The 24364-nt window shown below is 45.4% G+C and overlaps 1 protein-coding gene across 2 annotated transcripts in view; it reads right to left on the minus strand.

The window, feature by feature from the left end:
- The window catches only part of LOC105425124 (zinc finger protein castor homolog 1), an 80748-nt gene that overhangs the window by 25434 nt on the left and 30950 nt on the right, over positions 1-24364 (minus strand). For both annotated transcript variants that reach the window (XM_089080432.1, XM_089080431.1), the window contains exons 2-6: positions 23638-23708; positions 22372-22820; positions 22008-22302; positions 5950-6383; positions 3098-3161 (exon numbers count right to left, since the gene is read on the minus strand). In XM_089080432.1, the coding sequence (XP_088936558.1) occupies positions 3098-3161; positions 5950-6383; positions 22008-22302; positions 22372-22820; positions 23638-23668 (1273 nt within the window). In that variant the 5' untranslated portion in view covers positions 23669-23708. The remainder of the gene's footprint in view (positions 1-3097; positions 3162-5949; positions 6384-22007; positions 22303-22371; positions 22821-23637; positions 23709-24364) is intronic.

Here is a 24364-nt window from a genome sequence, read left to right on the forward strand (position 1 = left end):
TTGACAGATGCGATCGTTACGAATCGACGATGTCGATATTACTCACGGTCGCTAGCGCGATAGCGAGGCTTAATTAAATTGTATTTGCACGAAATTGATGGTTACAGATATCAACGGGGGCCATTAAGCTCCTCCGCAAACGTATGTCGAACAGGTGCGGGTACGGTGGCGTACGTATACTACGGCGATAATTGTTAAATTAAGTCGTAAATTGTTATAATTAGTAAAGGTTCACCGGTAGAATTCGGTGACCGAGAAACGGCGCATTTCATCTAGATAGACCGGGATGGTGGAGCGTGGTGAACCGCCTCTCTCTCTCTCTCTCTTTCTTCCGAGGACGTATCTCGCTTATCGAATTTATGTCCAACGATAAAACGATAGCAAGTCTGAAGGGTATTTATTTTCCAATTTAATGGGTTTGCGAAAATGTAATAGCGTGTCTAACGTTTGAAATATTCATATCAAAATTACACGGTGTGTGTGTGTGTGTGTGTGTGTGTGTCGCGCGCGCGCGCGCGCGCGAGAGAGAGAGAGAGAGAGAGAGAGAGACGGTCGTGGCGGGCCGCTGGTTTAAAGTGCCGATCTCGAAAACGACGAGAATGGTAGTGATTCCGGAAGACTTCGCTGCCTCTATCGGAGCTTAATGGTCTAATGTTCGAATTACCAATCTCGCACGAGCATGTTATACGTTTACGTTGCGCGTCGTTGATGGTCATCTTCTCCATGACGTAATGAAGGTACCGACGAAGACAAGGTGGTAGCGGCGCGTCGATGTCAAACGCGGAGAATTAAAAGGACGACGACGGCAAGTATTGGGAGGGCATGAGGGGACGGGAAGGGGGAGGGAGAAATAGGAGGATAGCATCTTCAGTGAGGAGAAGGAGAAAGAGGAATGGGTGTGAGCGGGGGAGGGGGAGGGGGAAAGGAGGGGAAGGGAGAGACGAGAGAGGAGAGTCGAAGACACTGCGAGAAAGAGAGAATAATGCGTTAAAGCAGCAACCAGCAACTACTCTAATTGGCCACTTTGTCCATTTATTCGATTTATTTAAATTATGGGACAATTGACAGTAGGCATTCTATTTTTTAAATCTCCCCGGCCAACCGGCTGATTGGGCGAGATTGGCGTGAGACACTGGCCCCACAGATTCCCCAGTTGTGGGCTTAATCAGCTTTGATTGCTAGCGTCTCTCTTTCTCTCTCTCTCTCTCTCTCTCTCTCTCTCTCTCTCTCTCCTCTCTCATCCGCGTCTCTTTCTCTCAGCATTTTCTTTCTCTTTCCCTTTCCATGTACGCATACATTCACGTCTCTATCTTTCTCTCGCGCGCTCGCCCTCTCTTTCTCTCGCCGGCACCCCTTGCCTCCGCGGCTGCCTCCTTTTCTGTCTTTCCTTCGTTGCCCCGCTTAGTCGCGCGCGAACAACGTACACATTTTATTTTATTCCATTTCGCAGATCCCACCATGCGTTTAATATCGTCCGGCCGACGTTGATTGGCCGATCCGAAATTGTGGGAATATGTCACTGGACGAGAAAATCCTACGGAGGCCGCCCACTCTCTCTTTCTCTACTTGAGATATTCCCTTCGCGCGTATTCCCCTCTTCGTTGCAAACGCCGTGATTTCTGTCGCAGAATCTTTTCAACGGACGGGGATTGTATGCGACGAATACCGCCGACTGCGAATCATCCGCGGACGAGGAAAATGATGGTTCTCGTGTCGATAGCGAAATGACGGCGGAGAGCAACGATTGATCTTAATGGTACTTAGGAGAAACATTGGCATATTTATGTAATACAAAGATCTCGATCTATTATCACATGCAGCGAACGATATTTCTACGCAGTCGTCGGATTTTCAATTTCGCCATAGTGATCAATTTGGGAGGTATATATAAGGGGGACGTCCCTAGAATAATTAACAAAATCAAAACCTGCTACGAAGCTTCGACTTTTTCTTCTTTTTAATTAGATAAACATTCGTATTGCTCGCGTATATATTCCGAAGGATTTAAAGTACACGCGTCGTCTTCAGAGATACAAGGAGGAATGGACGGAGATTGATAAATTTTGGATTTCTTTTATTACTGGTAGCCGAAGCAACCGCCCCCCCCCCCCCTTGGGCCCCTCGTGGGAGCCGCGTTGGCACTCATCCCATTTCCTTCATAATTCCCATAATGCTGTGGGCGGATATTCCAATAAAGGGGGAACAGCCCCTGGGTACAAAACACTGAAAGCGACGGACGGCCGCGATCCGTCAGGTTGCGCCACGATTCACGGGTCGCGAGGATCGAGAGACAAATAAAAGCTGCGGGGAGAGCCGACGGCAGACTCCAGAGCCCGGCTTACGTATGGCCTTAGATTTGTCACGTGGCATGCAGGAATGTGCGATAATTACTCAAAAGATGCGGGCCCGTGTGCGCTGGACGCGCGATTTCTCCAGGCTTGTTTCTCCGCCGCGTGGCGGCCGGGAATTATTAATTCCCGTTGAGGAATCCGTTGCTTTGAACGAGAAACGGAAATGGGAATTCTCTTGGGGGAGGGAAAGGATACCCGCTCGCAAAGACAATTTCTTCTGCGTCGAGATCACACGTGAAGAGGTCGAAATTGCTCGCTCATTCAGACCGCTCTCGGATTCGGACTGGAAAGACTCGAACTTTTGCCGACGAACGTGTTAAATTCAATTCGTGCAACGTTCGATCGCTTCCGCGATCGGAATAACGCGCGACCAGCCCCTTCTGGCGAGTGCGAATGCATACCGATTATTTCTATCCCGACGCCGTTAAAGGTCAGGGCGTCGACGCGCCTTTGATCGGCAACATTGTCTCCGTTCTAATCATAGATTCGTTCGACGATTAAAAGCTTGTCGATTACAAATCACCACGGATCCAACCACAGATCGCGACGACAAACGTCGCGACCACGACGGACTCCGTGTCCGCCACCGTCACCGAGTCTTTTTCCGCTTCGTTCTCTCTTTTTTTTTTTTTTTCTTTCACCTTCCTTTTGTTCGCGCGAGCAGGGTCATCGAACGCGGCGCGGTCTCGATTCGAATCTAATTACGATCCCGATAATTCCGTCAGCAGGAGGAAATAGTAACTCACCGGAAACCTTCGGGTCAGCTGCCTCCACCTTCATCGCCGCCAGGCTCGCTATTGTCGGCGGTACCTAAAAGAAATACATTACGATGTACAATACACCGGCGTGCCCAGGGCCGTACGCGAATGAGGGGGACGAAGCGAAAAGGCGGGGGGGGGGAGACGGAGGGGAGGCTCCGCCGCCCACGCGGCAGACGCGAGATGTTTCCGTAAAATCTATCGCGCAAAAGACCGGCTATTCCGCGAACTAATCGCGTTATGGCCTTAGGCTCGCTCGTAATGGTCGCTTAATATTCTCTTCGTTAACCCTACTGCTACCAAGTGAAATGAAATTACCCCGGGGCATGTCTGCCACGGCATTTCAATTTTGAGTAATTTTTCGATATCGACAACACGTCGCCGAGCGTTCGACGACGCTTTTGTACTTGCGAGACGTATCCTTTTACCGAACGTTCAGACGGGCGTCAAAATTAACATCGAGAGACCTAAAAACAGACAGAATTACTCGGGAAAGAGGTACGGGAGGGACGAAGAAACGTCACTTGCCGGAAGCCCCATCGCGGGCACAAATTATTCGAATGCTGTACGATTTCCGAAGCCCTAGCCGAGTCCCCGAGCCAACGATGTCGCTGAATTTATGAAACTATTACTACACCGCTCTTCGCCCTCTCCTCTCCCTCTCGCCGTTGAATTTTCCGTTCTCTTCGAAAAAATTATTCATCGATCTGACTCATCTCCACGCGAGTTAAGTAGAGCGAGCGAGGCGACGTGTTTATTGAAACTCGAAGGAACTCGATCTCGGCGCGCGTAAATTTATCAAAAGTTTCGAATTACTTTATATATATATATATAAAAATATCGTATAAACGTATTCTATTACGGCATGACGCATCGTTGCATTATCGATACGACGATGGTTCTTCGTAACGATCTCTGAACTTCACTCCCAAACGAGAAGCAAGTTGGTGGGTGCGCGCGCCGGAACAATCGATTAATTCCGTCGAATCTAATAGAACTCGCCTCACGTACGTGACCATCGCGTTCCTTCAATTCTGCTTCAATCTCTAATCGAAACATTTATATTCCCCGTTCATAATTATCGGTGTTCCTTCCCCCGTGCGTAATATTACGAATCGCGGCGTATCCTCGCGCATAATAACGTGACGATAAAGAGAAGATGAGTTGAGACAATCCTCTCGCGACGAAATGACGGAACCGGAATGAGGAATATTTACGATTCGGTGATACACATTCTAAAGATTAACGCGTTAAAAGAGAAAAAAAAAAAAAAATTTGCGCGGAGAAAACGCGGACGCGAGGAAACAAATGGAAAATAATGTGCATCACGATGTATATAATGCGAACGTATGCACCGGGGCACGGAGGGAGAAACGCAGGGGGGGGGCGAGGGGGGCGAAGAAAGAGAAAAAGATCGGAATGGGACAGAGGTGGGAGGGCGAGAAGAGCGGCGACGAGAAGGAAGAAGAGAATCGAAGAGGAGAAGAGAGAGAGAGAGAGAGAGAGAGAGAGAGAGAGAGAGAGAGAGAGAGGGGGGGGGGAGAAGAGGAGGGGTGTGGATGAACGATAAGAGAAAGAAAGACGGCCGGTAAAAGGGAAAGGGAGAGAGGGGGACACGCCGATGAAGAAGATGGAGGAGGAGAAGGAGGAAGAGGAGGACGAGGAGGGGTGGAAGCAAGGGAGAGAGGCAAGGAGAGAGCATATGCGAGAGAGTATAGAGGTATATGAGAAAACAATAGAGCTGATTTGCAAACAATAGAATAACGTTAAGACTCGAGTATTATACGCCGTTGTTACTTCTTGTGCCATAACGCCGGAGAGCATATGCCCATTAATATTCAAAGGCGAAAATAATGTAAACGACACGACAAAAATCGGGGGAATAATTTCAATTCTCCCCGTATGGGATTCCACGGCAGCGATCCCATACCTGGATCGTCTGCATGGTCTCGTGTCTCCTCTCTGGTATTCCGGCATACGTAGACGTTCGTATTGCAAAATCATATAGCTGATTATAACATAATAATAATGCAATAATAGTGAGCGTCATACTTACGTTTGATAAAATACTCTCGAGTTTGTTGGGTGAAAGATATATGCACACACACACACACACACACACACACACACACACACACACACACACACACACACACACACACACACACACCACACACACACACACACACACACAACACACACACACACACACACACACACACACACACACGGTAGTGGGCATAAAAATTTTATTGTGAAATATCTTTCCTATTCTCTCTATATCTGCCGTGAATATGGAATTTTTACAGTGTGAAATAAACGATTCGATAAGAACAGAAAACTCAAAGATATTCAATGAGCGAATGATCACCAGGCGAAGTCTCTATCGACTTTTATTACGACGTATCATAACCGATTGTTCGTCGCTTACGATTCTAGGAAGCGCTGAATTATTCTAGCACAGTTAAGCTCACACAGCTCCCGTTGGTAACTTTACGATCTGACGGCGGCTTGAGTCGGATGAGTCATCGCATATTGTTTTTTGGACAGCCCGCCTGAGTTGCCTCGCTTTTGACGAAATACCTCGCGACAATTCAATACTACACTCGAAATCTTCAATACGATCCGACAATCGCCTACATTCGCACTTCTCTCCGATTTCCTCGTAATAACGCGCGATCTTTAGAACGACTTGAACGATTGTAAAAATTGCTGTTTCAGAACTCTTAAGTGACAACACCTTCGTTTTAAGAAACCGCTTCAGTTTCTAGTTCGCAACTCCTCGGTGTTGGAGTGTAATGAACTCTGGACTACCGGAGTAAAATAATTATGAAACTTACCCTCGAGTCCTCGGATTCCTCCCGCCTCACATTTTGGAAAAGCACGCTGCCCATTTGAGCCTGCAGATTCTGCTGCAGCAGCTGCGCCAACTGCGGATTCTGCGACAAAATCGTTGGATTTTGTTGCAGCAACTGCGCTAACGCTGGATTCTGCACCAGTATCTGACTTAACGACGAATTAGCCATGGCGTGCATGGGATGTTGCTGCTGCTCCTGCGACTGATGCTGCTGCGATTGCTGCTGTTGCTGCTGCTGCTGCTGCTGCTGTTGTTGTTGCAGATTTGGAGAGTTCGCGTTTGATGTTTGGCAGGATTGCGACAGATTACCAAGAGACGGGATCACACGTTGCGGACTTTGCGGGGTATGCGGAGGCGTGGGCGGACTTCCGGGCGCCATCGACGAGGCGTCCTTCTCCTCCTTCACCTTCAGTTTTCCTACGAGAAAAAAGAAAGGAATTCCAATCGTCATTGAGATGATACTTTTGAGATTTTCTTAATATTTAAAAAAAAATTGTACGATAATAAATTTGCAGAATCTCTAGAATCGACGCGTGGATTTAGTGGATTTAGTGACGTCAATCAATGACGAAGCTGTTTTATCAATAACGACACACGACTTTTTTCTCGAGAAATACAAGGTACGTAATATATATTATTGGAGCTAACTGAGAAGTGGGGAAAAGAGTTATCTGAATGTTGACGTATCAAACGTATATTGATGTATTTATGATCCTTCGTGAGGCGTAACGAGAGCCGCGGAATATCTCGAACGATTCATAAAATAGTTAACTTTGGCTTCTTATCGGGGCCAAGTTTAATGAACGCGTTTTCCAGGCAAGACAATCGCAAAAAGATTGTTTATTGAATAACAAATCATCGCTGGAATAACGAGTAAAATGTGATATATCTACTCAATATAAAAGAAGACCATATATCTTTTTATTAAACAAATGCAAAAATTTTGCATTCTAAGGAATTTCAAGTTCAATACAAGTTCAAGAAAGTTGTAAATCATCGACCGTAAATTTATCCAAGTTATAATTTATGATTAGAAAACAAAATCATTATTTTTAATTTTATTGCCACTCTACACGTGTCATTTCAACTAATAAAGAGGAGAATGTTAAATAAAGCAACACATTGCTTAAGTAATTTTATTCATCTTACATACTTAAACAAAGATTTCCGATCTTCTAAATTCTAGAAGCTAATATATGTCGATATAATTGTAATCCTCATAATTTTCTTTCATTTTTCCGTGATTTTAGGAAAATCTTACAGAGGGGTGATAGGTTTCCGGATTGATCCAACAAGCTGGGAATAGGTGGTGATTCCACAGGGGATGTGCGGTTGGTCCATGGCAGTAAAAGGGAGAGATCCGTGGGGAAAGTTTTTTCTTGGGCTTGAAATCGTGAAATTGAGACGTCTCAATTCTAAAAGCCACGTAATCGACTGCTGGCAGGTACATCTGCTCTACGCTATTCTATATATGGAGAAAAGCGTAAAAAGTTCGTAATACTACTCGATACCCCCTATCGAATAAACTCTGCTTTAATAATCAATCTTCTTGATAGATAGCTTAGAAGAAAAAAAATACACAAATTTATTAAAATTTTTTTATTTTTTACAATTATATTTTTACAAGATGTTTTATGTAAAAGTAAAAGATTATCACCCAAAAAATGTAAAAAGTACCTTTAAAGAGTATTTAAAGACATAACAATAGCCCATTAGAAAAAAATAAAGTTCTAATCATGAAATAAAATGATTTAAAGACAACGTACATAAATTGTTTCTATTGAATTTTTATTTTGCGAATGTGATCCATAGATAGGCGATTTTTATTCGCGCAAATAAATCCTGAGAATGGCAGAAGTTTGATAGAAGGAGACTTGGAATTAGGCTTAAAGATCCTTCCGATGAAAGAGAAATTCCGGGACCCCCCTGGAACGCCTTTCCCGAAGGTTAGATCGATGACGTCTACCAAAATTACGAAACCTCTTGGATCTCTTTTTTCAATTTATCCTTCCTCGTTTCTCGCGGTTAGATTTTTCTTTCACTCTTTTACGTGCTTTTCACCTTTTTTTTTTTTTTTTCATTGAACGAACGAAGAAGCGTCCTGTATCACGATGGATGGTTCGTTTGCCGTCGACGTAATTTTTGTCAGTGTGTCGATGAAAAATGACTATCGTACTTACAAACTCCCCCGAAGGATGAAAAACTGATGTATACTGTGGGAAAATATTTGTTGCGCGTATAATGGCGACGGTTTTTTTTTTTTTTAGCTTTCAGATTCGACGAAGCATAATCTCGATTTCATACTTTTCAAGTATCGTGATTAAGCGTAGAACTTTGTTCCTCGTATGATTATAATTAATAAGGGATTATAATTAATGACACGTATATAACGCAGGAGGGCCCCGGCACAAATAGCGCAAAAAATTTCGACTCGCTCGTTTTCGACATTAAATGAATTCTCATCCTCGTGAGGGAGATTCTTGAAGAATCGCATGCATATACGCGTTTCTCTATATCTCGCTCGCGGCCGAGTCCTTAAATTGACTCGATTTTTAAGGCCCAGTCTGGAGAAGGCACCGCGCCGCGGGGATCCTATGTTTCTTTTCTCCCAGAGAGACGTTTTGCCTTTCGTCTTTACTCCAAATCGTCTCACATAGCGACGAGTCATGCTCCATCGATACACAATCACAGCAAAAAAAAAAAAACGTGTTGCGACGAGTCATCTTTCCGAGATTTCTCGTCGTTTATAAAACACCGTGCGAAACATATTATGTTGCGATACGGAGATAAAGTTAAAATCTATTAATTGTAGCATTGAAATTCGTGAAAATAAAGGCAGAAAATAAACGGAATCGATTATCGAAAGGAAGCTTCTTTTTATAAGAGAATTTCATCTAATAATGACAATTTAAATCGAACGACATAGTTTTACAATATTTAATATTAAATGCTGATAGTTTATAAAAAATTTTGCTCTTCTGATTTCAGAAATTTAAATTATTGTGACGTAGTTAATTAAATATGTATTTGTCAAAACCGTTATGTATGGGTATTGAACGGTAAACTGAACGATCATTCGGATATATATGTGCTCAAATTAGAGACGGCGACTGACATCCGACCCTCTAACCTCGGAAGTCGCGTGAAAAAAAAAAAAAAAAAAAAATGGAAGAGGGGCATCGAGCCTCGCCTCATATCCTCGAGCCCATTTTTACGAGATACTTAAGCCTTTAAACGGGTGCACAACTCAGGTCAGACCAGAGAAAACCGTAGGAAAAAACGCGCTCTCGGATTTCAAATTTCGCAGGGAAATCGGTTAACCCCCGGAATCAACTGCGACGACTCCGCCGGGCAAGGGGGATGATTTTTCTCAGGGGTTAAATCGAGCGTGGCCCCCGGAGAGATCTGGCGTTTTTCTTTCTTTTCTTTCTTTCTTTTTTTTTTTTGATCCCTCTTCGAGGAGTCGCGCAGGTACCTAACTCGCTACCTGCACGTGACCATCCCGGAAGAACCCGGAAAAGTGGAAAGAGAAATATCGCAGAAGGGGGAAAAAAGCGAGAATAGCGCGATTAAAAAAAAAAAAAAAAAAAAAAAAAAAAAAAAAAAAAAAAAAAAAAAAAAAAAAAAAACCGAGAGATTACGCGAGGAGCCTCGAGCAGGGGAAGAAATACACGCGCGAAGGGATTCTGCGTGCACCTTTCCCAATTTCGTTTCTATCTCATCGGCGCCTGCAGACCCTTCGGTTCTCTTCCCTTCGTCGTCCCTTAGGCCAGACCGCGAGGGTAAGAAACAGGGGTAAAGGCGAGTTAATAGTCGGTAAAACACCGTTCTCTCCGTGACCCGCAGGGGTTAGGCGCGCCTTTGAGGGGGGGTTTCTCCTCTTCTTCCCTTACCTCTCGACCCCGCGCGAACGGATAATTCGCTCTTCTGGAGAGAATCGGGGAGGATAGGGCAAAAGATGGTTGCATCGGAGAAAGAAACCGAAACACGAGGACACTCCTTTCGTCTCGAGAAATCTGAGTAATCGTTGTCGTCGGTTTCCTGCGAAAGCTGCTCTTCCGCTGTGGTCGTTCTCAAATTTCCGCGTGAGAACATTAGAACAGATTAAAGAATACGACAGCATCATAAAACGTACGGGGAGAAAACCGTAGATTCGAGTCGTGTGGAGAGGGAAAAATTATACAAGGATAAATTATTGATAAATAATAAAAATGATGGCTGATGAAACGTTACTTAATCGGTGCAGGTTTTTCAACACGATCCCTTTGCCCGCACGCATGACGTGCCGTGTTACGTAAATTTGGTATTCCAAACACGAAAGCGAGATTAGACCTGGCAGGTCGACGGCTTCGGCTTTCTTGTTTCTCGCCAGAATCGAATTTCGAGCGCTTCGTCGTCGTTGTAACGAAACACTGGCGCGTTCAGAGCCTCGCGTTACGCGTGCCTAACGACATACGTGGTTCGGTCTCGTCGTCCAACCCGGAATCGTCTCCGCGGAAGTGAGCCGCCCCGTTCGTCGAGGAACGTCCGTTCGGGATTCCAAATCGAGAAACGAATATACACCGGCGATTCGTCGAGCGGTCGACGTGTCTAATCAAGGAGAAATTCCGAGGGAAAGCCGACTTCGAACGCGAATCTCCGTGATAAATTGCCGATTCTCTAGCGGCTCGTCGTAATCGCGAACGATATATCGATCGACGTCGTGAGAGAGAGAGAGAGAGAGAGAGAGAGAGAGAGAGAGAGAGAGCTCTCGAGGCTAGCGATCTTCGGCAGAAATCCAATAGACGTACGTAAAGGAGCAGAGAGCGAGACTTAACAAACCAGATGAATCAACCACTTTCGGGGAACGGTCGAGACGATGTGATTTATATGCGCGAAACGGGTAGATGTTTTCAGATTTATGAACAGTTTCGTGGCACAAGCAGAAATTGATGCGCGCCGTTCTCCTGACATTCTATCACAACTCGCCCTCTTCTCGCTCCCTCTCGCACGAAGGCAGAAACTCTCGGATGGGCACGACAACCGGGTGTAACATTTCCAAATTTTAATATTCCACGTCTCGGGGCGGGCGAGTCGAGGGATCTGCGTGACGCGCCGGTCGCGAGATAAAGAACGCAGGGCCCCGCGGGGTTCATTTTTAACACCTAACAGAAGTCGAGATGCCCAGTCGTGATTAGCCTTCTCCCGGAGCCCGATGGGCCCGAGCATTATCCGGTGAGAAATTGGCGGCCGTTCGTTTCTTTGTTCCAAGCGATTTTTTATTGACTCAAATTCCGGAAAAAAAGGAAGAACAGGTAGGGGGAGGGGGCAAAAGGAGAGGGTAGTTGGGGATCAGAGATGAGAGTTACGGGATGGCGATTTAGAGTCCCGCGGTGCTACGTGTAGGAGGCAACCAAGTAGATAAACGAGAGAAAGAAAAAGGCGAGAATGGAAAAAGAGATCAGGTGGAAAGAGAGAAGGGGAGAAATGTGTTAAGATAGAAAGGAAAGAAGAATAAGCGCGGGGGCAGGAGTTCACTGAGGGAAGCGAGGGGCCCGAGGGAAGAGAGATGAGGGAAGGAGAGGGGGAAGAAAAAAGGGCCAGGGAACAACTGGCCGCGGTCGAGCGCCAGAGCTGCGCTCATTTTTTCTCGTGACCGAACCCGAAAACCCTTTTATGCCCACCCAAGATTAATTATCCTCCATACTCGAAAAATGAAACTGGCCGCGAACAAAGGAACGCCGCGCGCGCGCGCGCTACTCGTCGGTCCTCGCGCGCGATCAGCCCCGTCGTCGTCCGATCGCTGTTCATTTGCGTCTGATTCGACGAAATAATGAGCAATTCTTCATATATCAAGAAAGATGAAGAATTTAGCAAAGATTCCATTCAAATTTAATAACTAACGTTCGAATTGACGTTTTACATAGAATTCGCTAGACACGCTTTCTAAACTCTAGATGATGTCAGATGTAATCAATTTCCTAAAAAAATCTAATTAAAAAAAATAAGTAAATATAAATATAAATATATATTTATATACATATATGATACACACACACACACACACACACACACACACACACACACACACACACACACACACACACACACACACACACACACACACACACACATATATATATATATATATATAATATGTATATATGTATCATGTGCTAAATATAAATGTATCGATTGATACGCGCAAAGGTGCGCTTTGTAGCGGTAGCATACGATGACCAAACGGTCAGCGGGGAATTATCATGACAATAAAAAGAAAATGACACTCCAGCACATTCCGCAATTTTCTATAATGGAGCGAGCTCGAAACTCGCATCGCGCATCGACAGGGGGACAAGAGGTTGAAGGCTCGAGAGGGGGGGGAGAACAGAGAGGTGCGGGACAGAATCTCGTTAGACTGAAAAAATTCCACGGCACAGATTTGAATATCGCATAATGTCGAATTAATGCCGGAAATTCGACTCGACACAGGGCCCCTCCCGACGCGCGGTAATGGGACCCTCTGAAATTTCGTAGCGACCCCCATAAAGTGATTTCGCGTATGGAAAACGTGTCGAGGCAATGAGCCGTTCTCCCCACCACGGCCGACCGTCTGCGCTGCCAGCGGGGCCTTACGATGTAGAAACCCTAATAATTCCCTGACAGTGGTCTTTAGTCTCGCCGTTTTTGCCGAGGCTCCAAGTTTACGATTTTCTCTCTCGTTTGGACGGATGAGACGAGAAGGAAATATCTTCTCTGATTGTCCAACGCGTATGCAAATCAGCCGGAATTAATCGCCAACAGTCTGATAGTATCGTGATGCATCGCTGCTTGATTGCGTGCATCTTTCAAAAATAATGTAATTACTTATTTTACGTTTTTTTTTTGTTTTATATTAATTTCAGTATCCTTCCGCATCACAATTTCAAAAACCTAACGACCAAGAAAGTAAGACGACTAAGTGTAAAAAATATCTCATTTATGTTACATAAAAATAATTTTTGATTTTTTATCCGCGTTTGCAAATCGGTAAATTCGTCTCTCTTTCTCTCTCTCTCTCTCTCTCTCTCTATCTTTTTCTGGAGCAACCAGAAGCCACAGCGGGGGGAATGAAATATCCCACGCGTTTCTCTTATTTTACCCGAGGTCGAGTCCTATCGCGCGTCCTTTCTTTTTGCTTGACATAATTTAAAATTTATGAGTTCGAGAATCGGTTATGCGCAGCCATTCTCTCCTTCTCGTTCTTTCTCCCTCTTCCTCTCGTTCCTTATGGATTCCATCTTCGTCGGCTTCTCGATCGCGAGCTCTCGTTCTCCGACGTGTGATTCAGCCATAAAATTTAAATATTAAGATTAGATCATTTTTAATGCTTTCCGCGAGTTCTCTTCTCCATTTGCCTCTCATTTTCTCGCGTTACTTCACATCACGGAAATTCTTCGCGAGAAATGTTTTTCATAAAGCATACACAAGATTCAAGAATCGTCGATGACATTCTCACGTCGTGTTTGCACACGAAGAAGACTCTCGTTCAATGAGAAGTCGCAACGTTTCCTCCTTGTCATCGACGTAAAGTAGGACACGTCGCACGTAATTGGTGCTACGTCCGTCATATTTAACCGGTACGTCTTTAATGGTTTCTCTCTTTTGACCTTTCCTCCGCTCCCTCGTGACGCATTTTGACGAGGGGGTGTGTAAATCCTATGGAAAAATCTGCAGTCTTCGGGACCGAGGGGACCGGGAGAGGGGCAAACGAGAGCGAAGGAATAATAGAAAGAGAAAGAGAGCGGTGGAAGTTCATTAAGACCGCCGATGCCACGGGCACCGTATTAGGTTGGACAAACTGGTTTTTTCGCGGGGTCTTTTCTCTCGCCTGCATCATCCAGGCGCATCGGGCTCGGATAAAAGGCTCCTGAGATTCGGCATGGCCCTTAACCCTTTATTTGGCAATGTCGCCCCGGAGCGACGCGATTTCTCTCTATGCAAGCCCTTCATAAGAGTCAGCAATATTTCGTTCGTTACATACATATTTTACGTATTTGTCTGATGACGTGAAGAAGATTCTCTGCTATTTAGCGTGCTTTATTATTACATGTATGAATAAAAGTAAAAAAAAATAACTACAATTTGTAATAAAAATATATTCTATTTTGGATTGTTTTTTTTTTTTTTTTTTTTTTTTTTTTTTTTTTTTTTTTTTTTTTTTTTTTTAAAGAGATTTGACGAAAAATAATCGACTGGAGAGAAACAATTGATAGTAATAATTTCAAATTATTAAAAGAGTAAAATAATGACTGTGTTAAATGAAGAGGTATCGAGGTTTCGAATATAAATGATCTAAATTTGATTTCATTCGTCGCGAGCGAATCTAAAGTTAATTTGTGGGTCGTTAATTTGGCAGTTGATTGTAATAAATACTTTGGCAAAGGTACGACAAACTTTTGCACGACTGCCAAACAAATATCGGTGATGAACGAATCGATTGGGGGGGGGGGGGAGGGAAAGAAAAAACAAAAAAAAAAAAACAAAAGCAAACGTATAAAGAGAAGAGAAGAAAATCTTGTATTTCTTCAAGATGTTAAAACCTTAAATGCAGAGTCGATCGCATTTTTTCCTGGACTGTACCGGCCATGTGTTTTCGGGTATCCGCACTCCCACGAGATAATCTACTCTTATTCTCTCGTTTGTCCGTCACACAGTCTTTTCACGAGCGGAACTCCTCTCAAGATGCTCCGAAATCAAAGCAGTATCCGACGCGGAGGGTGCGAAGGGTTATCGACGACCTCGTGTCCTCGAGCATTCCCGTCACGGTTTTCTCACAGACAAATGCACTTCACGTCCGCTTGTTTTATAGCATTTACGATTCAACCAATTCATGTCGCCGCATGGGTAATTAAGATCAATTTTGATGAGCTCTTATTTAATTGCAAATGAACTTAATATGTATGGTCAGAAATAATTAATAAACATTTTTTAATGTCGCGAATAAAATTAATTGGAGAGTTCGCGATGCCAGTTGGTGAAGAGCGATGCCAACACCACGAGGTAGTCGGCCGCGAAGAAGAGGAAGACGACGACGACAACGAAGGAGATCCTCCTCGGCTAGGAATGCCTCCTGATGGATTGGTCATCCGTGATTAATTTGACAAGCTGACTTTCTGGTTTTCGGAGACTGACAAGGGGGCCACGAGGCCTCAGCGTCCGTGAGGCCTAATGGGCCTTCTTGGTCACGATATGCACCTTTCTCTCTCTCTTTCCCTCTTTTCTTCTCTGGATTTCCTATCGCAGCGCACGTATTGACGAAACTAGAGGTGGGATCGTTTGAAAAATTAATCGAGCCCACGGAGTCTCCGTGGAAATGCTAATGGAAGATCGCCTTTTTCATTCGATTATTGACACCGCTGGTGAAGAGGGCAAAGAAGCCGCGATCAGGAAATCTTTCTTTCATCGTCCAAAATAATCTTGACGTACTAATCGATAATTCTGAAGAAATTTACAAAAAAAAAAAAAAAAAAAAAAAACAAAAAAAAAACGGATCATATATTTTTAATGTTAATAAATAACTGTAACATTTACCTTTTAAAAATTAAGATATTAAATAAAATGCTCTTTGCAATTAATTTAAAAGTATATAAATATATAAATAAGAATATATATAAATTTCAAATGATGATTAATCATATTAATATTATTAAAAAGTTTGATATTGACACAATATCTCTTTGACATTTTTTTTTTTTTTTTTTTTATAAAAATACTGAAATTAATATTATAAAGTCGCAAATCCGCGCGCGCGCGCGCGCGCGCATGAGAAAAGCAATTTTCAAAAATACAAAGTTTCTCTTGAGCGCGAATGTAACGGAGGCTAATCTCATGGATACACGCGCACGAAACCGGTACTCGTAAAGATAAAATTATCGAGGATGCGGTGTGCGACGACGAAGTGTCCGCAGGATCCCAATCCATTGATTCGACGAGAACTACTTGTCGCCGGCGTTGCGTCGGCGAAGATGGCACAAAGCGAGACGGCCGTAAAACTTACACCTCGCCGGCACGACGTGAGTATGCACAGAGAAATAAAGTAATAAAGCGATCGCGGTGCACTTATACACCGCGATATTCCTTGCACCGGGTCGTGCAACTGAGAAAAGTGATATCTCGAGAAGGCAAGAAGGAAATGACAAAAAAGAATTCAGAAGTTTGTCGAAATTGTCAAAATTTGCAAAAATTCCTCCAATTTATATCGCGTAATTTTTAATTTCTTGCGATAAATACTTCACCAACAATAATTAATTAATTATAACACTTTGAATTATTCTGCCGTTTTTACCGCCGATATATCATGAGATATTTTTTTAATGTGAAACTAATGTAAAATGTGAAATTTTATATCCCGACTAATATCGTATGGTTCTGTTCGTTCACCTTTCGTTCGGTCAAAAATGTCTTGAATCACTTTACAATTTCTACGCGCACTTCTTAGTGGAAGGCTGTCATAATGAAATGCTAGATAATTTCTTTATTAAAGACCGTCGATAAGAGAATGATAATTAAGGTACCGTTGAAAAGCGTGATGCGGTACGGTGTTTGTCGTCGATTTGTTCGGAGTGCCTGTAGGAAAGAAAGAGGAACGCACTCGAGATAGTTACGCGTTAAACGGCAATGGCAACGGGGAAGAAGAAGGAGAAGCGAGTTCCGGGTTGACAGTCGTTGGACGAGGACGAGAAACGCGGGACCGGCGAGAGATCGACGTAGAGCTGGAATTAAACAAATAATCTTTGGCGAGCGGGGAGGGAATCCGTTAAGGCACGAAAGTACGGCCGGTAAAAGGAACCTATTGAATTCTAAATTTAAACGAATGTCCAAGTGTCAGCGAGCTGACGGGCAAAATAAACAAGATGCCGCGGCAAAGAGTAGAGGAAAAAAAGAGTATGGAGAACGCTCGCGAAGAGAATAAACGAGAATGGGAAAGGAATTTCACGGAAGACGTGGAATAATCTCGATCCGATCTTTTTCATTTTTCGAAATCTCTCGATGTTGATCTCACGATGATAAAACGAATGAAATCACAGATAAATGGTTTCGATGTTAATTCAAACCTTGAAAATGCTGAAGATTGTTTTCAAAGTCATTTCAAATGCTATTATAAAAGTTCCGGTGTCAATACGTCGCCGATGATGATCCGAGATGATTTCGCAAAAACATCCAGCCTCGCGGATAATAACTGCTCATAATCGGCAACTTAACTTGATTACCGTTCTATGCTTTCCTTCTCGTCGAGGCCTTCGTGTTAAAGTTCATCGATACGTCAATTTATAATCGCGAAGAAAAATTCTGAATCTTCGCAAATAATCGACTCATGACGCAGACAGGCTCGTTAACGATTCCAATCGCTTCCAATGGTGCCGATCGTTGTCGAAAAAAAAAAAAAAGAAAAGAAAAAAAAAAGACACGATTCGAGATATATACATAGAATCATCGCGAACATCATCGCATCAGGCTACTGCGAGGACTGTACCGCGTCCAACGTCAATAAAACTTCACCGTCCCTGCCACCGCTCTCTCTGACTCAGAGCTTAATTGGAGAACAAAAAAGCTGAGGAGATCCAATTGACCCGGAAGCGGACATCAACGCGGCAGGCGCAGACGACGGTCCTACGAATGGTTAGTGAAAAATGCTGGTCTTCGAGAAAATTGACCGTGAATGGGGAAAGACGAAAATTCAAGCGGTCATCAAGCGCTCATCTCGCTCATTTTCTCTTTCCGCAAATGACATCGGCATTGCTCTCGCGAAACGTTAATCTAAGCTTTACCCCCTCGACGAGTCGCGAAAAAATTTTCAACCGACGAAAATACCGGTCGTGAAATATATCCGAGGAGGAACGGAAAGTGCAAGGGAAAAAAGAAAGGAAAGAGAGGAAAGAGAGAAAGACGCGATCGCGAACGAGGGATGAGGTATCGATACGACGATATGATGATGATGATGATGATGAAAAACGAGGCACTTTCGACGATCGATAGAGAAAACGCGACTCGTTGTGAAGCCGCGCGAAGAGGGAAAGATAAAGAGAGGTGGAGGACGAGAATAGGGCCCCGCAGGGGGAATTTCGGGGGAAGGAGGGGGGGAAGGCTCGTCGCCGTGACAGCACGTGTGTAGCAGAAGCGAACTCGGGGCCCCAGTTCGGTCCGTGGCTCGTAAAGCCTTTCATAAAAGCTTTCATAAAACGTTTCACGATCTCGTCGTACCGAGGGAATTCAGCGACGATCAACGTCTCGCAAGATTCGTCGGTCTTTCTCTGGTCACCTCCTCCTTCTTCCTCTTCTTCTCCTCCATTCTGCGCGCCAGAAAATATTCCCGGCCGAGTGCGAGATATGCGTTTCGCGAATTATCGTGAATATCTGACAAAATAGAAAATCGCAAGGGTTATTGCTTCCCGCGGTGTAAATTCCATTTAGAAGGTCCAAGAGCAAGAATAAAAGTCTAAGGCTATCGTAACCTGTTTTCCTAGTTCTAGTAGTATTATTTCCTTTTTCTTCATTTTTTCTTTTCCCGTTTTCTGCTTGCATAAATTTCATCGAGAAGACATCACGATCCTCCGATTCAACGACTCGGTCGACCACCTGAGATCCTTAACGCCTCTCGTCAACCAAGAAGGAAGGGAGCCTCTTTGTCCGCTTTCAAGGAGGAAGCTCCGATTTCGATCTCGCGAACGATTCGTCCTCGGGAACCATCATACCTAACTCATAGCGAACGAGGTACGCGCTTGGAGACATAAAAGCTCGTAACCAGGCTGATCCAGACTCCCCCGGCCGCATCCCTCTCCTTAATACCGCCGATCCCCTCCCCTCCCCCCCTCCCCTTTCCCGGTCCCTTTCCTTACTACCAACGTCTCGAATTAAACCCGACCAGCAGATACGACAGATTCGTTGAATAGCAGTCGAGTTAGCTGGCTTTTTGAATCCGGCATTTCTTAACGAAGGGTTTGCAGCGTTCGTTTCTCCTTCCGATATAATCCGAGGAGACGAACTCACTTTTCAAAACGGAAATTTCTCCACGTCGAAGTTTTTTTTTTTTTTTTAAAAAAAAAAGACGTTCGGTCCTCTTCACGGAACGCGCGGAGATTTAGAAACAACTGGATTAAAATATTTTCAGGCTGTGGAGAGTCCTTTCTCCTTCTTCTTAGCCAGTCACGTGTGCATCCTCTCTTAAGCAGATAATCATCCGCTGTAACGTCGATTTTTTAAAGCCTCGCTAAATTGGACGACGATCTATACATAGGAGGAGGAGGAGGAGGAGGAGGAGGAGGAGGAGGAGGAGGAGGAGGAGGAGGAGGAGGAGGAGGAGGAGGAGGAGGAGGAGGAGGAGGAGGAGGAGGAGGAGAGAGAGAGAGAGAGAGAGAGAGAGAGAGAGAGAGAGAGAGAGAGAGAGAGAGAGAGAGAGCCGTCATCGATCGGCCGGTCCGAACCGATTCCGAGGACGGAGCGGATTTTCTCGCCCGACGGGTGGCATTCGACGATCATTCTTCCAACGCGGTATTGCGGACGGATATCGTTAAAAAACGTAATCGAGCCGAGGGAATCGTGTGCTATCAGTTAATGAATCTGGGCCCCGTGCGACGGAACGACGCCCGGGGGCCCCGGGGAGGAGGCCTGTCTCTCTCTCCCGAAAGTCTCCACGGGCCCTGACAATGGCGAGGCGTCCGACGAATTTCGAAAAGGACAAAAATAAAAAATGATCCTGCGTGCTCGCGCTCACGCTCGCGAGAGAGGAAGCGAACGGAGAAAGAGGAAAGAGACCTTCTCCTCTCTTTCTCCCTCTATCCGCTTCTTCCAGCGTCTGCTGCGTGCCTGCCCGTTGTCCGTCCGACTGTCCGTCTTCTCTTTTCATCCTTGCTGCCTTTTATCCGGGTGGAATGATTAATGGGTTCACGGAGGCACCGCGGTATCCCTCCCTCTCTCTTTACCCCTCATCGGACCCCACTCTTCGATCCAGACCGAAGTGGACCCCGTCTCTCTTCCACTCGCGCGCATAGACGAGTTTTCTGCTTTTCTTTCGCGCCAGATTATCACTCCCCCGCACGCTCAGCATGGCAATTGTACGACACGGGTGCACACCTTTTTTTTCTGGAGTATCGCATTAATATCGCGGCGCCATGAAATGGAGCGATTAACCGAATGAAAAGTCTGGCGGAGGATTGATTTGCCAGTCGATTTAGAAATTTAAAAATTCGAAAATGGGATATATATATATATATATATATATATATATATATATATATATGGATCGTATGCATAAGTCTTTTAACTAAGAAACAATACCGTGACACGTCCATGATATATCACGAGTGTTTTCAGAAAATTAAATATAAAAGATGTAAAGATCATGTCAAGGTTAATAGAATATAGGATATTAAAAGTGCAATGTTTGTTGGCTCATCAAGGTGAGATTCGCCGAGGCAAATGACGCTTTGTCTAAGAAGTATCGTCCTCCCTCTTTTTTGCCGTTGTTTAACATGTCATTGCTAAGATGCCTTCTCTTCAGTTCTCTTATATGATAAATTACGCAAGATTTTTTTGTATCAATCGCGACGTTACCGCAAGATGCTTTGACTTTTGTTCCCCGTCACGTGCACGTAGGTGGTGATCAATAGGGAAACGCGGCAACGAGAAGCGGATGAAAACTCCTTCACTTTGCTCTTAAATATAACATTGTTAGAAAATTTCGTACTATTTTCGTATAGTAAAATATCGAATATCATAATTTCAAGTTCGTCTGAGAGAGTATTCGCCGTTCGATTATTCGATCGATAATCATATATTCACTACATTGTTATATCGTTAAAAAAAAAACATCGGATTGAAATGACAAAGTTAATTTGCAATCCTATCAGAATTCTATCCTTCATCCATATTCTAATCAAGGTTCCGGAATACGCATATCAAAAATTGTTTTCGTCGAGCAAACAATTCGCGTCTCAGACGCCGAGAGAGAGCGAGAGCGAGCGAGCGAGCGAGAGAGAGAGAGAGAAGGAAGAAACGCGTGAGTTGAAGCGAGAACTTGAGAATTCCGAACCGCAGGGAATTCTCGAGAGCGTCAACCCACGCTGGTCGCCGGCAACGGGAAACGATGACGCTGGCTGATCTCGAAGGCATCCATCGATCGCGGGTCGGGCGGTCGACGCTTAGCGCACAGTCGGGACCGACCGACTTTATGAGTTATAAGTCGGCCATCTTGCGAGAGCCATCACATATTCACGTGCGCACATATGCGATGCACCGGCAATATGTAAGTGCCACATTCTGTTCTGGTGCACGTACAGTCCCGGTCGAAAGCCGCCGGGCTCTTCGAACGGAGCCTCCCCCCTCCCCTCCCCCCGCTCCGCTGCCTTCCCGCTTCCCCTCTCCCCTCATCTACGCGCGAGCACACATATCGCGAGAAGTGCATTCGCGTTTATCGCGATGCCGTCTGACGTAACCGCGCCGTCGCCTCGGCATAGAGGCTTCTAATTCACGGTTGTATCGAATGACGATCGCGACTACCAGCGATCATCAGTTCGACGAATCGCCGGGAGAACACACCCGCTCACCCTTGTGAGCAAATATTAATTCGTCTCGTTTTTTTGGCCGGAGCAAATTTAAATTGGTTCGATCCACGGTCCGCCGAAAGCGCGCCGACAGCATCGGAATTTCGTCGATCGATAAGTCTCGTGGCCAGCGAGGCGCGGATTTGATCCTCGGCCAAGATTCGAACGTCAACCAGTCGCGGCCAATCATCAATTCTATGCCAACCCCAAATTTGATGCCAACCAATCCACGTATTCCGATCCGTTTAACAACTTTGTCGGATGACAATGCGGGCGGTTCTAATTGCCATTGAATAATAGCCGTCCATCAAAATGGCGGAGTTAAATTTTTAGAGTGACGGAACTCGAGATGGTACTCGAGATAATCGTTGTATGTGAAATTTGAAAATTATCCCACGTAACTTCACGTATCGACGAAGTTTCATGGATTTCTCATTTATTCGAGCGAGTTTAAATCGCTGAATTTTAAAGGATTACTTACCTTGAGCTTGCTGGCCGGTATTCGGATTGAGAAACGTGGGCGGCGGTTGTCTGCTGACCGACTTTGCCAGTTCGCCTCCTGCCAACCCGTAGATCGCCAGAAGTTCCTGCATCGTCGACTCCGCGTACTCCCTCATGCCCTCGAAGGGTTTCCGTTCTTCGATCTCGACCTCACCATCGGCGTCGTTACCCCGCTCATCGTCGAACTGCGTGTCCTGATCATCCAAGCGAGATGATTCCGCGTCCAGGACACCGCTCCCGCTTCTTTCCGACGAATCAGAGTTCGGGCTCCTCGCCTGAAGAATAGCTCGTTAAATAAATGGGAAATCAGAAAAAAACGGGAGATCAGATTGATCGCAACCTACCTCTGTACCGGGGGAATAAAGTTTCTGCGACCTCAGCTGCTCGAGGATGAACTTATGCCTGAGAGAATCCGCGCTGTCGTCGTCGGCATCGGAGGACGGCGGTCTGGTGGTGACCGAGAGGTCCATCGGACTGACCTCGTTGTTGTTTAATCTTTGCTTCGACCTCTCCTCGGCTGGTAGCAGCATCGTCTTCCTCTCGTACTCGAGGATTTCGCTGGAACTCTCCTCCACGACCTCCGGCTCGTCGTCATCTCTCTCGGACTCGTCGGACACCTCCGCCATCCGGCTGCTTATCGGCTTGAAGTTCTTCCGCTTGTTCCGCGGCTTGCTCTGGATGCTGCTGGTGATTTGCAACTGGGCTTGGCCCTCGTACTGGGAGTCGCTGTCCTGATCGGCGGCGCCCCGTCGGGTCGTCGCGTAGTTGTAGACCGAATCGGAAAGCATCTCCGCTGATGAAAGATGAAATTCACTCGATCGCTGTCTTGTTTGGATAAGCCACTTATAATTCTATCGCTCCATTTCTCAACCGCTAATGGCATGCGTAAGGACCGAGTGAGGAGGCCCGGTCTCAAGCTGTTCCTCGCCTCATTTTTACATCCGAACGGCCGTCAGCCGCTCGAATATAACTCGGGGAATATCGCGAATAAAAATAAAAGTGATCTGGAGTGAGCAATGTATCCCTCGGTATTTGCATTGCGAAGGTAGAGGCGACAATAGTCACTAATTCCGCGTAACGAATGCCGCGGCGTTTCAAGGCGATGCTGCGTAGCGCGTCGCTCGTTTCTCATATCGCAGTTAATAGATATCAACTTTTAGCGTCAATTACAATCCCGCGAACTCGAATGCTAAGCGTACGTTTTCTTCTCGGAACGTCAGTGGTGGCGGCGTATATACGCGATAGTTTCGTAAAATTAATGCTGCGAGATTCACGTTCCCGCGACGCGGCATTTAACTGCTTTCACTTAGACGCACCGAAATGATCGCTCCGGTGTGATCCGCGTAGGATGAGTTCTTAGCATAAATGCGGAAAATCATCGGCTATAACAACATAATAGCATAGTAACGGGTCCCCTCCTGACCTCAACGTACCATAAACGAAAACAGATACATTCATGATTATTGTAATCTAAATTATTATTGAAGTCACTATAAAAATCTCAACGCTTTGACGAAAAATCTTTCTAAATTGCTAAAGTGCTAAATTTCAAACGTACAGCGAAAACACTTAACATCTAAAGATCAGTTCAAGATTAAAAGGTGTCTTACCGGGGCCATACGGGCTGGTTACGGCGGACATCTCGAACCTCGCGAATCACCCGGCTGCTCACCGGCGCATCCTGAAACAAAATGCTGAAATGATGTCCAGTTCAAAGTCCGGCCGGCGCGGATTTGCTTCCAAGAAAATGACCCGCGAAGAGTGGCAGCTACCCTCCGATACGCGTAAATCTCCGAAAAAAGAAAAAAGAAAAAAAGAAAAAACGCCGCGACAAAAATCAATTTCGATTTTCCCGCGAGGTAATCGTCGGCTGATCCGCCATGCCGTGATCAATCTCAGTTTCAGATGAGATCCGCGCGACTCGACAATGTTTCCGAGTCTTGTATTAGACTTAGGGAGGGGAAGGGGGGAGGAGGGGAAGGGGGGAGGAGGGGAAGGGGGGAGGAGGGGGGGGCGCGCGCGCGCGATGTAAGGGAATCGCGAAAACGAAGCGAAAACAAAGGCACGTCGCCGTAACAAAAGCTACGGTGATATATGAGCGCTGATGCTGGCTCTCGCGCTGCTAGTCTCGAGCGACCGACCGGCTTGGCGCGATAACGCGCGAGTGCAACGACAATTCGTTTCTCGGTTATTGGAATGCAGACCTTTAAGCCCATTACACGCCGTCGTGTCGCGCGGCGGCGACGGTACGCTCGAGAGAGAGAGAGAGAGAGAGAGAGAGAAAGAGAGACGGAGAGGAAGAAAGAAATAGAAGGCGAACGCACGACAGGAGAGAAG

Source organism: Pogonomyrmex barbatus, unplaced genomic scaffold (assembly GCF_055798465.1).
Source record: "Pogonomyrmex barbatus isolate J1 unplaced genomic scaffold, ASM5579846v1 scaffold3, whole genome shotgun sequence".
Lineage (NCBI taxonomy): Eukaryota > Metazoa > Arthropoda > Insecta > Hymenoptera > Formicidae > Pogonomyrmex > Pogonomyrmex barbatus.